The following is a 13,756-nucleotide window of genomic DNA, read 5'->3' as shown; positions in this document are numbered from 1 at the left end:
CCACTTTTTAATATAGTATCTCTCTCATATCCTTGTCACTCTCCACTGTATCTAAAAGACAATAAATCGTATCTAATCAACGCGTAATTGGTAATAAAGGTTTGTTTTTGTAGGTGAGGGTCACGTAGCTCCTCCTCCTGCCGCTTTGATGAACATGTGAACGGTGCGTGATCGGGGGCGGGGACAGCGTGACGCCAAGGGAACCGACCGACCAATGGCGGCGTCCGTTTCCCAGGCCTATGGTGGTACAGTAAATAATCTGACCACGCCCCCTTCTCCGTCACTGCAGCGACTAGAGAGAGAGGAGCGTCACATCAGAACTAGCAGCGGTATAGACTATTATAATAACATACAGAACCGGAACCAGCAGTCTTATAGACTATTTAATAACGTTCAGAACCGGAATCGGGGATTATATGCATCAACCGACCGACACGACTTGACGTATCCCGGTGTTTTGGACGAAGAAAACCTCGGTGAAAGAGAGAGAGAGGGAGAGAGAGAGGGAGAGGGAGAGAGAGAGAGAGAGAGGGGGGCTAAACGCAGAGCGTTCGGCCTCTTGATATTTTTCTGACTGAACTCGACAGACAGACAGACAGACAGGCTGACTCGCCTGAATCTTGATTTATTCATCGTTTGTCGAGGTTTTGCATCTTGTTTTATTTTGATTGGGAAGCAGAAAAACCAAAAGGGGCCACAAGTCGCGCCTCCTCGTCGTCTGCGCCTGTTTCTGCAGAGAATATGCCATAATGAGCCAAAGGGAGACCTTGGTTCATTTGTTTGCTGGAGGGTGAGTAGCCTGTTTATTTCTTCATCACTAATGACCATAATTACCATACTGTCTATACAAACACGACTCATCCTTATTCTTAAACGCGCATCTTTGATCCAGAGGTTTCTCAGCTGCGTGGATGGTTTTCTTCTCGCTGCCTATCCATGTAGGTCACAGTTGTTATTATTATATATATATATAAATGTTTTATTTGTAATGTAAATGTTCATTACAATTATCGTTCAGTCACAAGTGTACAGTGTATTGCATATGAGCCCATGTACAAATACAAGGTCACACAGCTGCGCCGTGATGCCGTTCAGTTTTAGCTGCAGCAGCTGATGGATTCATATCTCTGTCTGCTGCAAACGCCGGTAGGCCTGAGATGCAGCCTGTTAGCAACCAGAGGGGTCTGACACCGAGGGTGGTGCAACCAGAGGGGTCTGACACCGAGGGTGGTGCAACCAGAGGGGTCTGACACCGAGGGTGGTGCAACCAGAGGGGTCTGACACAGGGTGGTGCAACCAGAGGGGTCTAACACCGAGGGTGGTGCAACCAGAGGGGTCTGACACCGAGGGTGGTGCAACCAGAGGGGTCTGACACAGGGTGGTGCAACCAGAGGGGTCTGACACAGGGTGGTGCAACCAGAGGGGTCTGACACAGAGGGTGGTGCAACCAGAGGGGTCTGACACCGAGGGTGGTGCAACCAGAGGGGTCTGACACAGGGTGGTGCAACCAGAGGGGTCTGACACAGGGTGGTGCAACCAGAGGGGTCTGACACAGGGTGGTGCAACCAGAGGGGTCTGACACAGGGTGGTGCAACCAGAGGGGTTTGACACAGAGTGGTGCAACCAGAGGGGTTTGACACAGAGGGTGGTGCAACCAGAGGGGTCTGACACAGGGTGGTGCAACCAGAGGGGTTTGACACAGAGAGTGGTGCGACCAGAGGGGTCTGACACAGGGTGGTGCAACCAGAGGGGTCTGACACACAGAGTGGTGCAACCAGAGGGGTCTGACAGAGGGTGGTGCAACCAGAGGGGTCTGACACACAGAGTGGTGCAACCAGAGGGGTCTGACAGAGGGTGGTGCAACCAGAGGGGTCTGACAGAGGGTGGTGCAACCAGAGGGGTCTGACACACAGAGTGGTGCAACCAGAGGGGTCTGACAGAGGGTGGTGCAACCAGAGGGGTCTGACAGAGGGTGGTGCAACCAGAGGGGTCTGACACAGAGGGTGGTGCAACCAGAGGGGTCTGACACCGAGGGTGGTGCAACCAGAGGGGTCTGACACCGAGGGTGGTGCAACCAGAGGGGTCTGACACAGGGTGGTGCAACCAGAGGGGTCTGACACAGGGTGGTGCAACCAGAGGGGTCTGACACCGAGGGTGGTGCAACCAGAGGGGTCTGACACCGAGGGTGGTGCAACCAGAGGGGTCTGACACCGAGGGTGGTGCAACCAGAGGGGTCTGACACAGGGTGGTGCAACCAGAGGGGTCTGACACAGGGTGGTGCAACCAGAGGGGTCTGACACAGAGGGTGGTGCAACCAGAGGGGTCTGACACAGAGGGTGGTGCAACCAGAGGGGTCTGACAGAGGCTGTTAGCTGGAGAGGGTGGTGCGACCAGAGGGGTCTGACACAGAGGCTGCTAGCTGGTGGTGGTGGTGGTGTGTGATTTGGTCGGTACGTTTTATGAATGAAATCATAACGACACCGTGACACACAAGCTTTTGTCTCCGTCTCCAGTCCATGGCTGCTTTGAAACGTGATGAAAAGCCAGTTGAACACGCCCACCGCTGGTCCGTCACGTTTTCTATTGGCTTATTTTTAGATTTGACACGGCTGTCGAGACGTGATCAACAGAGTCCAAAAATATATATATATATATATCTAACCCAGGGGTGGGCAACTTTGTATATGGTGAGAGCCACTAAATTTCCACACTCAATCTGGGGGGGCCGCATTGTTTATCGGCAGTACCCCATCACTCAAATAGCCCAGAATAGTCACAGATGTGATAAATAAGGCATAAACAATTATAATTTGTTGTAACTTTGTTTTTATTCCATTTCAAACGCATTTAGTAATGCTTAATTTCAACTTTATGAATTTATAAATACAGCTGAATTTGAAAGTATTGCTGTGTAACCCAAATATATACAAAAATGACAAATTATAATTAAGGCTTCTATTAAAATAAATGTATGAACTTAAAGCCCACTGCTCAACAAACACAAAGCAGCATTCCTGCTGCATTTCACTACAACAGTAAATCAAAAGTGCAATAATAAATGATTTTGTTAAATGTATAAACTTGTATCCTGCTACTAAACAAAACATTCCGGAGTGCTTCATATCCATAACATGCATTTCAGTGTTATCTGAACACTACAAAAGTAAACAAGTGCAATACTCATCAGAATAATGAATTCCTTTTTGTGCAATTCTACATGCCTCCCATTGACCCTTTATCAAACTGGCATGACATTCACCCTCCCACACAGTGGGTCAATAATGGTTCTGTCTTTAATGAGACACTTGTGGTCTCTCCTGTTGGCGCACAATAGAAGGAATGTCAACTTCAATGTTTGTGCATGTGATCTGCATCAGATGAAATAATGTTTCATTTTTGTGTGCATACTTCTGCTCAGAAAAGTGCTGGGACGGCGTGGTACCGCGTGGCATGACCACTGCACCCCTGATTATTAGTGACCCACAATAGATGGAAATTATGTTAGCGAACCTACCTGATGTATAATGCAGTGCAGCATTGGACACTCAACGCCACTCTGCCTTAGAAGCCCGGCGAATCCTGTGTGTTTTCCTTTCATTGCAAGTGCTCCATCGGTAACAACAGCGGACAGTTTATCAAACCCAAACTCAACAGCGTTGAATATGTCCACACTAGGGCTGACCCCTATTAGTCGAATAGTCGACTAATCGATCGAAAGGAGCCGTAGTCGACTGCCAACCTCTTAGTCGAATGCAAAAAATATATATATATATATATTATAATTAAAAAAAATTTAAAAATAAAATATTGGCCTGGGGCCGCATGGAGCGTCGGTGAGGGCCGCATGCGGTCCGCGGGCCACCAGTTGCCCCTCCCTGATCTAACCCTAACTAACCTTACTGTCATGCACTTGTCCTAATATACTAACCTACACTGTAGCACTCAACAACACTTTGATGAACATTGTTATTCAGCTAATTTGAGTTGTGCCCTTCCTGATGACTTGTCGTACAGAACGTGTAAGTCGCTTTGGATAAAAGTGTCAGCTAAATGACAATGTGATTTTCCTAAAACAGTAAGGCCTGTTTGTGGTCGCAGGCAGCGGGGAAGTGTTGTGTTCCGTCTCCCCTCCTCGGGATGTGACGTCTCTCTCTGCTCCATCCGGCAGGAATAATTAGGTTGGATCCAGTTTCAGCGCTGTTGGATTTGCCTCTTGATCTGTGTTTCGTATAACAACGACACTGTTACCATATCTGCCGGCCTTGACATTCAAACTGCTGCAGGTCATGTCGTGTCTTATTGTTTGTCGGTGGTATATGAAAGGGGAAACAAGTCGAGACGTATTACTGCGCTAAGCGTAGTGATGACAAATCCTCCCCGAGCTCAAGGCCTCCAAGCAGTCACTTATATATCACACACACACACAGCAGCTGGCGGCAGCCCATAGAAACTGGGCTAAAGGTCGCTGCTGCCTCTCTGCCTCTCTGCCTTTATCTGGGTCAGTAATGTTAAAAGGCAACTGTAATTTTAGCTGGAACGGCTCAAAAGAGAAAGCTAGAGGAATGCTTGCATGCGGCCTGGGATTTATGCAGCCTGCCATCTTCTAAACTCCACCTGCAGAGCATTGGTGTTGCTCTGGTTACGGTAGTTGCACTGTGACCCAGAAGGAAGCAGAGTGGCAGCAACGACCTTTGACACAGTTTTTGGGGACTGCCACACTAGAGAGTTAAGCTATAGAGGATCTGCAGCTAGAGGGTCTGCGGCTAGAGGGTCTGCGGCTAGAGGGTCTGCGGCTAGAGGATCTGCGGCTAGAGTATCTGCGGCTAGAGGGTCTGCAGTTAGAGGGTCTGCGGCTAGAGGGTCTGCAGTTAGAGGGTCTGCGGCTAGAGGGTCTGCGGCTAGAGGATCTGCAGCTAGAGGATCTGCAGCTAGAGGTTCTGCAGCTAGAGGGTCTGCGGCTATAGGGTCTGCGGCTAGAGGGTCTGCGGCTAGAGGGTCTGCGGCTAGAGGGTCTGCAGTTAGAGGGTCTGCAGTTAGATGGTCTGACAGTTAGATGGTCTGCGGCTAGATGGTCTGACAGCTAGATGGTCTGACAGTTAGAGGGTCTGCAGCTAGAGGGTCTGACAGTTAGAACCCCCCCACCCCCTCCATGCTCGCTCTCATTGTCAATGAGATCCACGTGCCGAACTTCCCTGTGTTCTCTATCCTACGTCAAACATAGAACAATTCCTGAATTCCTGGAATGCTTGCATGCAGCCTGGCATTCAACAGTGGGCTCCTATGCAGACAGAATGAGCATCCACTACACTGGCTGTGTGTAGATGCTAGATCCCACAACCCAGAAGGACATTTCTACTTTTACCTTTTAATTTGTAGTTGGTGAACGTGGTTAGGATTAAGGTAAGGGATACTGTAGGTTTATAAAACAACTTCTAAGGTGAAAATTATATCGATGACCCTCAATAAAAGGCCAATGGCCGTGTGTGATCTCTCTTAGAGAGGTAGCAGTGCAGTAGCAGTAACAAGGATTATATGCACGTATGTACAGAAAGATGTGTAACTAGTAAGAGTACTGTAGGTAAGCGTTATGTAGATATAGATATAGTATCTACAGATATGTAACCAGGATTATATGCATGGCAGGTATGTCTGTCTGTAGCAGGTGTGTCTGTAGGTCTGTCTGTAGGTTTGTCTGTAGATTTGTAGGTCTGTCTGTAGGGCAGCCCTGGTGATCTGGGACGTGATGTTGGCAGGCCCTCGGCCACCTTTGGCTTCGTGACATTGCGTCACACAGGAATAAAAGGATAGCCCGGTAGTACTAGTAACAGTAGCTCAACATCATATCGGAGATTTGCCGTAACGCACGCCGTACTTTCCCCAGAAACCATCTGGGGGGAGGGGGGGGGGGGGGGGGGGGGGATAGTGCAGCAATCATCCATCTGGGGGCGGAGGCAGCAATCATCCGTCGTATGAACAGCGATAAGCCGTGTGGCTCGTGTCATCTGGGTTCCGTTGGCCCTGAATCAAACCGCTCAGAGGAGATATGGCTCTTCCGCCCTCCATGTTGACAGTCTGTCACTGTTGATGTCCACTCGTCCAAAGTCTCCGGTTGATAAACCGGGTCCCTGGGTTCATCCGGTCCTCGTGGTGTTGTTTTCATTTCACTTCAAACCTTTATTTAAACTCGTAGGACACCGAGGTTACCCTCATTTACAGCGACGTCGAGCTTACAAGACAAAGACACAATTTATCATCAATTTCATACATATAGGCACGATAAATAAGAATAAACAATACAGTAACTATTGTACTAGTGCACCCTAACAGTATGGGCACTGATGCACCCTAACAGTGTGGTACTACTGGTAGTATTACATCAGATGGTGTTACAGGGTGTTTTCCGCTGGTCTCTCTCCTCGAGGGCATCAGTACTTGGCACGGTGATGGGAAATATGTGAATACGACTAGTAGCCCCATTATTCTCTAAGCTGAGGGACACTGAGGAACAGGACCGAGCTACGTTGCCAATTCTCTTGTCAACTATGTATCAACATTTCGATCATCGACTACCCGTTTGTTGACGGTTCCCAGCTACAGCCAAAAGAAAATCGGGGATACAGCCTTTGAGAATTACGCACCAAAGCTATGGAACACTTCCTATGGACATTAGGGAGGCTAGATAATGCTATGGAACACTACCTATGGACATTAGAGAGGCTAGATAAAGCTATGGAACACTCTACCTATGGACATTAGAGAGGCTAGATAAAGCTATGGAACACTCTACCTATGGACATTAGAGAGGCTAGATAAAGCTATGGAACACTCTACCTAATGGACATTAGGGAGGCTAGATAAATCTATGGAACACTCTACCTATGGACATTAGAGAGGCTAGATAAAGCTATGGAACACTCTACCTAATGGACATTAGGGAGGCTAGATAAATCTATGGAACACTCTACCTATGGACATTATGGAGGCTAGATAAAGCTATGGAACGCACTACCTAATGGACATTATGGAGGCTAGATAAAGCTATGGAACACTCTACCTATGGACATTAGGGAGGCTAGAGGCTAGATAAATCTATTGAACACCCTGCCTATGGACATTAGGGAGGCTAGATAAAGCTATGGAACACACTACCTATGGACTTTAGGGAGGCTAGATCACTAAATATTTTCAAAAGTGACTACCATAGCCTTTTAACAAACACACTGCCACTTGGACGGCATCCATTAGATTACATCCACACTATGTTATTCTGTCTATTCTATACACATTTTATGTCTGTATGCATTGCTTTCATTTGGTCAATTATCTGCTCATTGTGTGCCTATCCTACTGCTGTGAAGCACTTTGGGCTGCAATTCTTGTATGAAAGGTGCTATTACAAATACAGTTTATTATTACAGTAGCGAATGTCCCTGACTGACTGACTGACTGGTTGGCTGACTGGCTCCTTGTTAATGTGTATCTGTGAGTGAGGCTGGCTCATCAGGGCTGGACTGGTGCCACTGCTACAGAGGTTGCTAGTTTTGTAGCACAGGCCGGTAACTTGTAGCATAAGTATAAAGCGTCGCTAAAATCTCTAGAAACAACAAGTAGTGCAGTTCATCACTTAAACCGGTAAAGGACATGAATGTTGCAGACGGGACACACCAAAATCAAACCTCAACAAGAAAATTTTTTGGCCATAATGTAAACTGCAGGAACATAACAACTGTATAAAAGACGACAATGTAGTGGTGACATGTTGTTGGCACAATTTGGAAATGCATGGACAGTCGGACACAAACATCTGTTTATTCCAACTCTTATTCCAACACAACAAACCTTTTCGCAGTGCTCTCTCAAGCTCCACAGGCACAGCTACCAGTGTCGTCTTCCTGCAACAACTCAGGTCTCATGGGATTTCAGAGCAAGATTTCTGTTCACAGACCTAGGGCTAGATCTACAAAGAATGGTTTGCACGGAGCAAGTTGCAACCTTACTTACAATTCATTATGAATTGAAAATGGTGGACCCTGATGTAAACAAGACTAAAGTCTTTCTCTGGTCTGCATCCCCTTAACAATTGTATGTATTGAGCCGTACTGTATTATTGTACCCATTCTGCAATCTGTTAATAACATTTTCATTCAATCAATCACCGTGCAGATTGATTGATTGAATGAAAGTTTTATTAACAGATTGGTTGCAGAATGGGGACAGTACAGCTCAATACACACAATTGTTAAGGGGATGCAGACCAGAGAAAGACTTTCATCTTGTTTACATCAGGGTCCCCCATTTTCAATTCATAATGAATTGTAAGTAAGGGTGCAACTTGCTCTGTGCAATCCATTCTTTGTGGATCTAGCCCCTATTCTTCTGTAGCATGTCAACATGCATGTCTCCCTGTACAGCCTGCTTAACTAGCCTAGTCTGGTTTTATCTTCATCACTGACACTAGGGATGGGTACCGAATTCTGTACTTTTGAGGTACCGAACCGAAACACGTCGGTACTACCGAGTATCGAATCAAGTGAGAAAAAAAAAAAAAAAAAAAAAAAAACTTTTTATTATTATTTTTTTTAACCTTTTTTTTTTTTTTTTTTTTTACTTTTTACTTTTCATGTCAACGTTCACACGCACAATATATGCTTACCTAGGATTTGACTTGATTCAACAACAAAGCAGTCGGAGCAATGTCAAGCCGAAAACTGTCGAAATTGTAGTTATTTGAAGTTTGGATTTTTTTTTACGACTGAGGTAGGTAAATTAAATTTCTTGAGACTAAAGTACCGAAAAAAGGTACCGTTGGGTACCGGTATCGATTCACAGGTACCGGTATCGGTTCAAATGTGAAAGGTACCCATCCCTAACTGACACTCTTTCTCTCACTCTCTGTCTCTGTCTCTGTCTCTCTCGCTCTCCGTTTCTTTCTCTCTCTGTTTCTCTGCCTCTCTCTCTGTTTGTCTCTCTGTTTGTCTCTCTCTCTCTGTTTCTCTCACTGTCTCTCTCTCTCTCTCTCTCTCACTCTCTCTGTCTCTCTCACTCTGTTTCTTCCTCTCCCTCTCTCTGTTTGTCTCTCTCTCTAGATGTGGGGGTACGGTTGGAGCTATCCTGACGTGTCCTCTGGAGGTGGTGAAGACGAGGCTCCAGTCTTCCTCCGTCACCTTCTACATCTCTGAGGTGCAGCTGAGCACCGTCAACGGGGCCAGTATGGCCCGCATGGCCCCGCCTGGACCCCTGCACTGTCTCAAGTACGTCTTCTTTAACCATGGTGTATGGAATCAATGGTGACACTGAACATTTAACCAAGCAAATCAATGGTGACACTGAACATTTAACCAAGCAAATAAGACTAGATAATTACATAAAGAATTGGCTATTACAGGGCTTGGGATATGACTAGATAATTACATAAAGATGATGGCTGTTACAGGGCTTGGGATATGACTAGATAATTACATAAAGATAACTGCTGTTACAGGGCTTGGAATATGACTAGATAATTACATAAAGCTGATGGCTGTAACAGGGCTTGGAATATGACTAGATAATTACCTAAAGATGATGGCTGTTACAGGGCTTGGGATATGACTAGATAATTACATAAAGATGATGGCTGTTACAGGGCTTGGGATATGACTAGATAATTACCTAAAGATGATGGCTGTTACAGGGCTTGGGATATGACTAGATAATTACATAAAGATGATGGCTGTTACAGGGCTTGGGATATGACTAGATAATTACATAAAGATAACTGCTGTTACAGGGCTTGGGATATGACTAGATAATTACCTAAAGATGATGGCTGTTACAGGGCTTGGAATATGACTAGATAATTACATAAAGATAACTGCTGTTACAGGGCTTGGAATATGACTAGATAATTACATAAATATGATGGCTGTTACAGGGCTTGGAATATGACTAGATAATTACATAAAGATAACTGCTGTTACAGGGCTTGGAATATGACTAGATAATTACCTAAAGATGATGGCTGTTACAGGGCTTGGGAATATGACTAGATAATTACATAAAGATAACGGCTGTTACAGGGCTTGGAATATGACTAGATAATTACCTAAAGATGATGGCTGTTACAGGGCTTGGGAATATGACTAGATAATTACATAAAGATAACGGCTGTTACAGGGCTTGGGTCGAAGCACGTGGCAACGCTGCAGGAAGGACGAATGGGTGGTTTTCCATTGATAGATTACATTAGATTACATTAGATTCTAATTTATTGTCATTATGCAGCACAAGTACAACCAGAGTGCAAATGTAACAGTAAAGTGCAATAGTAATATACAATGAACAGGTGATTAAGCTGGGTCTAACATATATAAATTAGTACTACTGAGTAATAGTGCTAATCAGATGTATGTACTAGGGCTGTCCCCGACTAAGGATTTGGATAGTCGACTATGATTGGCCAAAATTTGCCGTTAGTCGACTATTAGTGGACAAAAAAAAATATATATATATCTCCTTCAGACATTAAGCACCCCCACAGCCCAAATGGAATGATATATATATTTTTGTATATATATATATATATACAAAAATATATATATCATTCCATTTGGGCTGTGGGGGTGCTTAATGTCTGAAGGAGTCGACTGAAGGCTTCTTGTCCTCTGCAAAAGCATGCAATTGGTCCACTGATGGATACATCTTGATATTTGTCTAGTGACTAGTCTAGTGTGTTCATTAGATGGGTGAAATCCTCTTTCTGTGCCTGTTTTCTTAGGCAGTTAACCTCTGGTATGCGTGCCATTAGCGTTCGCCATGCTTCTAGGCCTCTTTTCTTTTGGAAAGAATGATAAAAAAATATATTTAAATTTTTTATAATTTAATTTTTTTTGTATTCGACTAAGAGGTTGGCAGTCGACTACGGCTCCTTTCGACCGATTAGTCGACTAATCGACTAATGGGGGTCAGCCCTAGTATGTACAGAGTTGTAGTATTAATCTGTACATGTCAGTGATACAGGTATTAACAAACTATGGTACTAAGTCGTAGGTAAGGGATGGGGCGACAGTGGCTTAGGAGGTAGAGCGGTCGTCTGATATTCAAAAGGTTTCTGGTTCGATTCCCTCCTCCCGGGCAGCGTGTCGAAGCATCCTTGAGCAAGACACTTATTGCTCCCGATGAGCAGGTCGGCACCTTGCATGGTCGCCTCCGTGTGTGAGGCATATGTTGTAAGGCACTTTGGATAAAAGCAGTTATATCCATTTTTACCATTTATGGGATATATACAGATATAGTACGTAGTGGTTGGTTTTCCATTGATGACAGTGTATTGCAAATCACATACTTGTTAATTAAGGAATGTATCTTTTTAATTGTAAATGGCCGTCAACCTAGGGTTTTTCTGTAGTCATGACTTGGCTAGATAAGAGGTTGTATCCTAATATCAGCGCAACTCAAATGTAATCATTGACTCTGATGAACGCATTAGCCCACATCCCTGAGAGGGCATGTGTTGGGCTACAAGCTGCCGCTAGCTTCAGGCACCGCTAGGTAACCACGGGACCCAATAGCCCAGATTCCCGCACGGCAGGGAACATCAAACACCCCTCTGACATTGATTAGTCGAAGACGAGGTTTAAGACGTGTCTCCGTATCGAGGACACCGGCTGACCTTTGGAGCATCCCGGCCTGACGAGACGAGGATGGCCTGGGCGAGAGTGACGAGAGAGCGTTATCACAATCAATGTTTCTTTATCACCTGTTGCGATTAGACAAGCCGTGCCGGGTTCTATTGAGCGTGTTCACACGGCGGCCATTTTGCTCTTATGTCATGTAGGGTTGCCACTGCGATGTGGAATTTGCCATGACTTCCGGCGACGCGTGTCTTACCGTGATGCTGAACATGTGCTTCCTTTGATCTTTAACACTTTGATTGCCAGCGTGGCGTGCACTATTTATCGTTGAATGCCACCACCCACTTCAATGATAGCGCTCTAAACGCATAATCTATGTCTTAAATTATGTGTCTAATCTGCCTGTCGCTTATCAATGACTTGTTTGCAGTCAACATTGTCGAAACGGATTGTTTTTTAATTGGTTCATTTCCGTTTTATAGCATTTTGAAAAGCCCTCGTTTTCTTAAGTTTCAGGAAAATATATAGATTCCGTGATAAACGGCATTTACTGAAATATTCTGGAATACACAAAAAACTGTAATTTTTCGGCCTATTTATGAATCGTTTTCAAATAAACGCTAGATTATCGATAGTATATGTGTACTTATGCACGCTAGAGAAGCGATCTGAATAATATATTCTCATTTCCTGATCAGCGCACACACACACACATGGGGCAAACGCTGATATATAGGTGAAAACAGATCCGATTACTGAGGTAAAATAAATTGCTTACCTCAGATCAGATGTTCTCCAAAAAGATTATTCCAATTCCTGATCGCCATTCCAAATATCGATCGCGATTATTGATTCAGCGCTGGGTACTGTAAATATGTATTCCACGTTGTTTTGCGGCTCTGCGATCACTTCGGTCTCTTCAGATGGCTTGACGGAAAAGTAAAATGAGGAAACTGGACCCCTCCCCCCCATCAGTCTAATCCAATGGGGTGCAGTACGACAGGGAGAGACGATAGCAGGGCTCGAGACTAACGATGTCCCGTCGTCCCGGGGACGATCAAATATTGATTTGGGACGAACAGAAATCATTGACACAAACGGGACGAAGAGGATTTTTTTTTTCACAGGAAATGTCAATTAGCCGACTGTCAGTGCGTGCACATATTGCTGTCAAACGGTGCGTGTCTCATGCCGACTTAGTTGACAGAGAGACGGCAACATTATCATGTGGGGTTCACTGAAATCTAAACGTTGCGTGATTTGCCGAATCCAATGACTATCTCCGCCGTCCCAACGCAGCGATATACGCTAATCCAGCATCAAGCTCCCGCCCACCATTCTGATCAGCAAACCACAGGTCGCGCTGCAGCAGCCCCAAATTGATCTCGACATCGAAAAAGAAAAGAGGTTAAAAAATGCCAGGAACTGGTGATACTTGCTGTGTGCGTGAACATAATCCCTTGGACATGAACTGACGGTACGTTTTTATTGATATATCATTGGGATCCCCCTCCGATATTGGTCAACACGTCACCATGCATTTTGGCCGGAGCTTAAAAAAGCACGGTGGACGCGCGGTGGACACCTTACGTCTGTGTTTATAATGAATGAATGGTAAAACGGATTATATTGAAACATAGTGCGAGCACTCACAACAACTATTCACACAATTTAAAACAGCCCATATTTATTATAGTTGACAGTTGCACGAGACCACTATACAAGAACCGCGAAAATATCAGAATGTTATAAAAATAAACGCTATACTGGCATCCTCTCAGTGAAGAGAGCACCGCAAATATTATGCTGCGCTATTTGAAGAGGATAAACACAGCAGAAGAAGATGGAGAACAGACACACACTGACCAACAGGGAACTGCATCCAACAATACAACCCCTGACTCTAACGTAAGGACACATTTAAATAACAGAAGTGTAATGTTATCCGCAACGCCCCAACCCTGGACACCTTCAAAACTGCTCTAAAAACACACCTCTTGACCAAGGCTTTTCCCCATCAGTTAGTTTAGATTAGATTAGGTCCATTATCCATTATCCCTAACCTTCCCTCATCCCCTTTTTCCCCCCTATTTCCCTAGCCCTATTTTTTGTCCTGATTGTGAAGCGACCTTGGGTTCTATGAA

The 13,756-nt window shown here is 45.1% G+C and overlaps 1 protein-coding gene across 1 annotated transcript in view; it reads left to right on the top strand.

Moving 5' to 3' along the window:
* Positions 1-447: 447 nt before the first annotated feature.
* Positions 448-13,756, top strand: part of slc25a36a (solute carrier family 25 member 36a) — a gene marked incomplete at its 3' end in the record, with an annotated part of 48,750 nt that continues 35,441 nt past the window's right edge. The window contains exons 1-2 of the mRNA XM_084326993.1: positions 448-790; positions 9,087-9,251. Of these exons, the coding sequence (XP_084183119.1) occupies positions 750-790; positions 9,087-9,251 (206 nt within the window). The 5' untranslated portion in view covers positions 448-749. The remainder of the gene's footprint in view (positions 791-9,086; positions 9,252-13,756) is intronic.

Source organism: Notolepis coatsorum (genome assembly GCF_963971535.1).
Source record: "Notolepis coatsorum genome assembly, chromosome: 13".
Classification (NCBI taxonomy): domain Eukaryota; kingdom Metazoa; phylum Chordata; class Actinopteri; order Aulopiformes; family Paralepididae; genus Notolepis; species Notolepis coatsorum.
The sequence above is the reverse complement of the archived record's forward strand: the minus strand, read 5'-3'. Positions and strand labels throughout refer to the sequence as shown.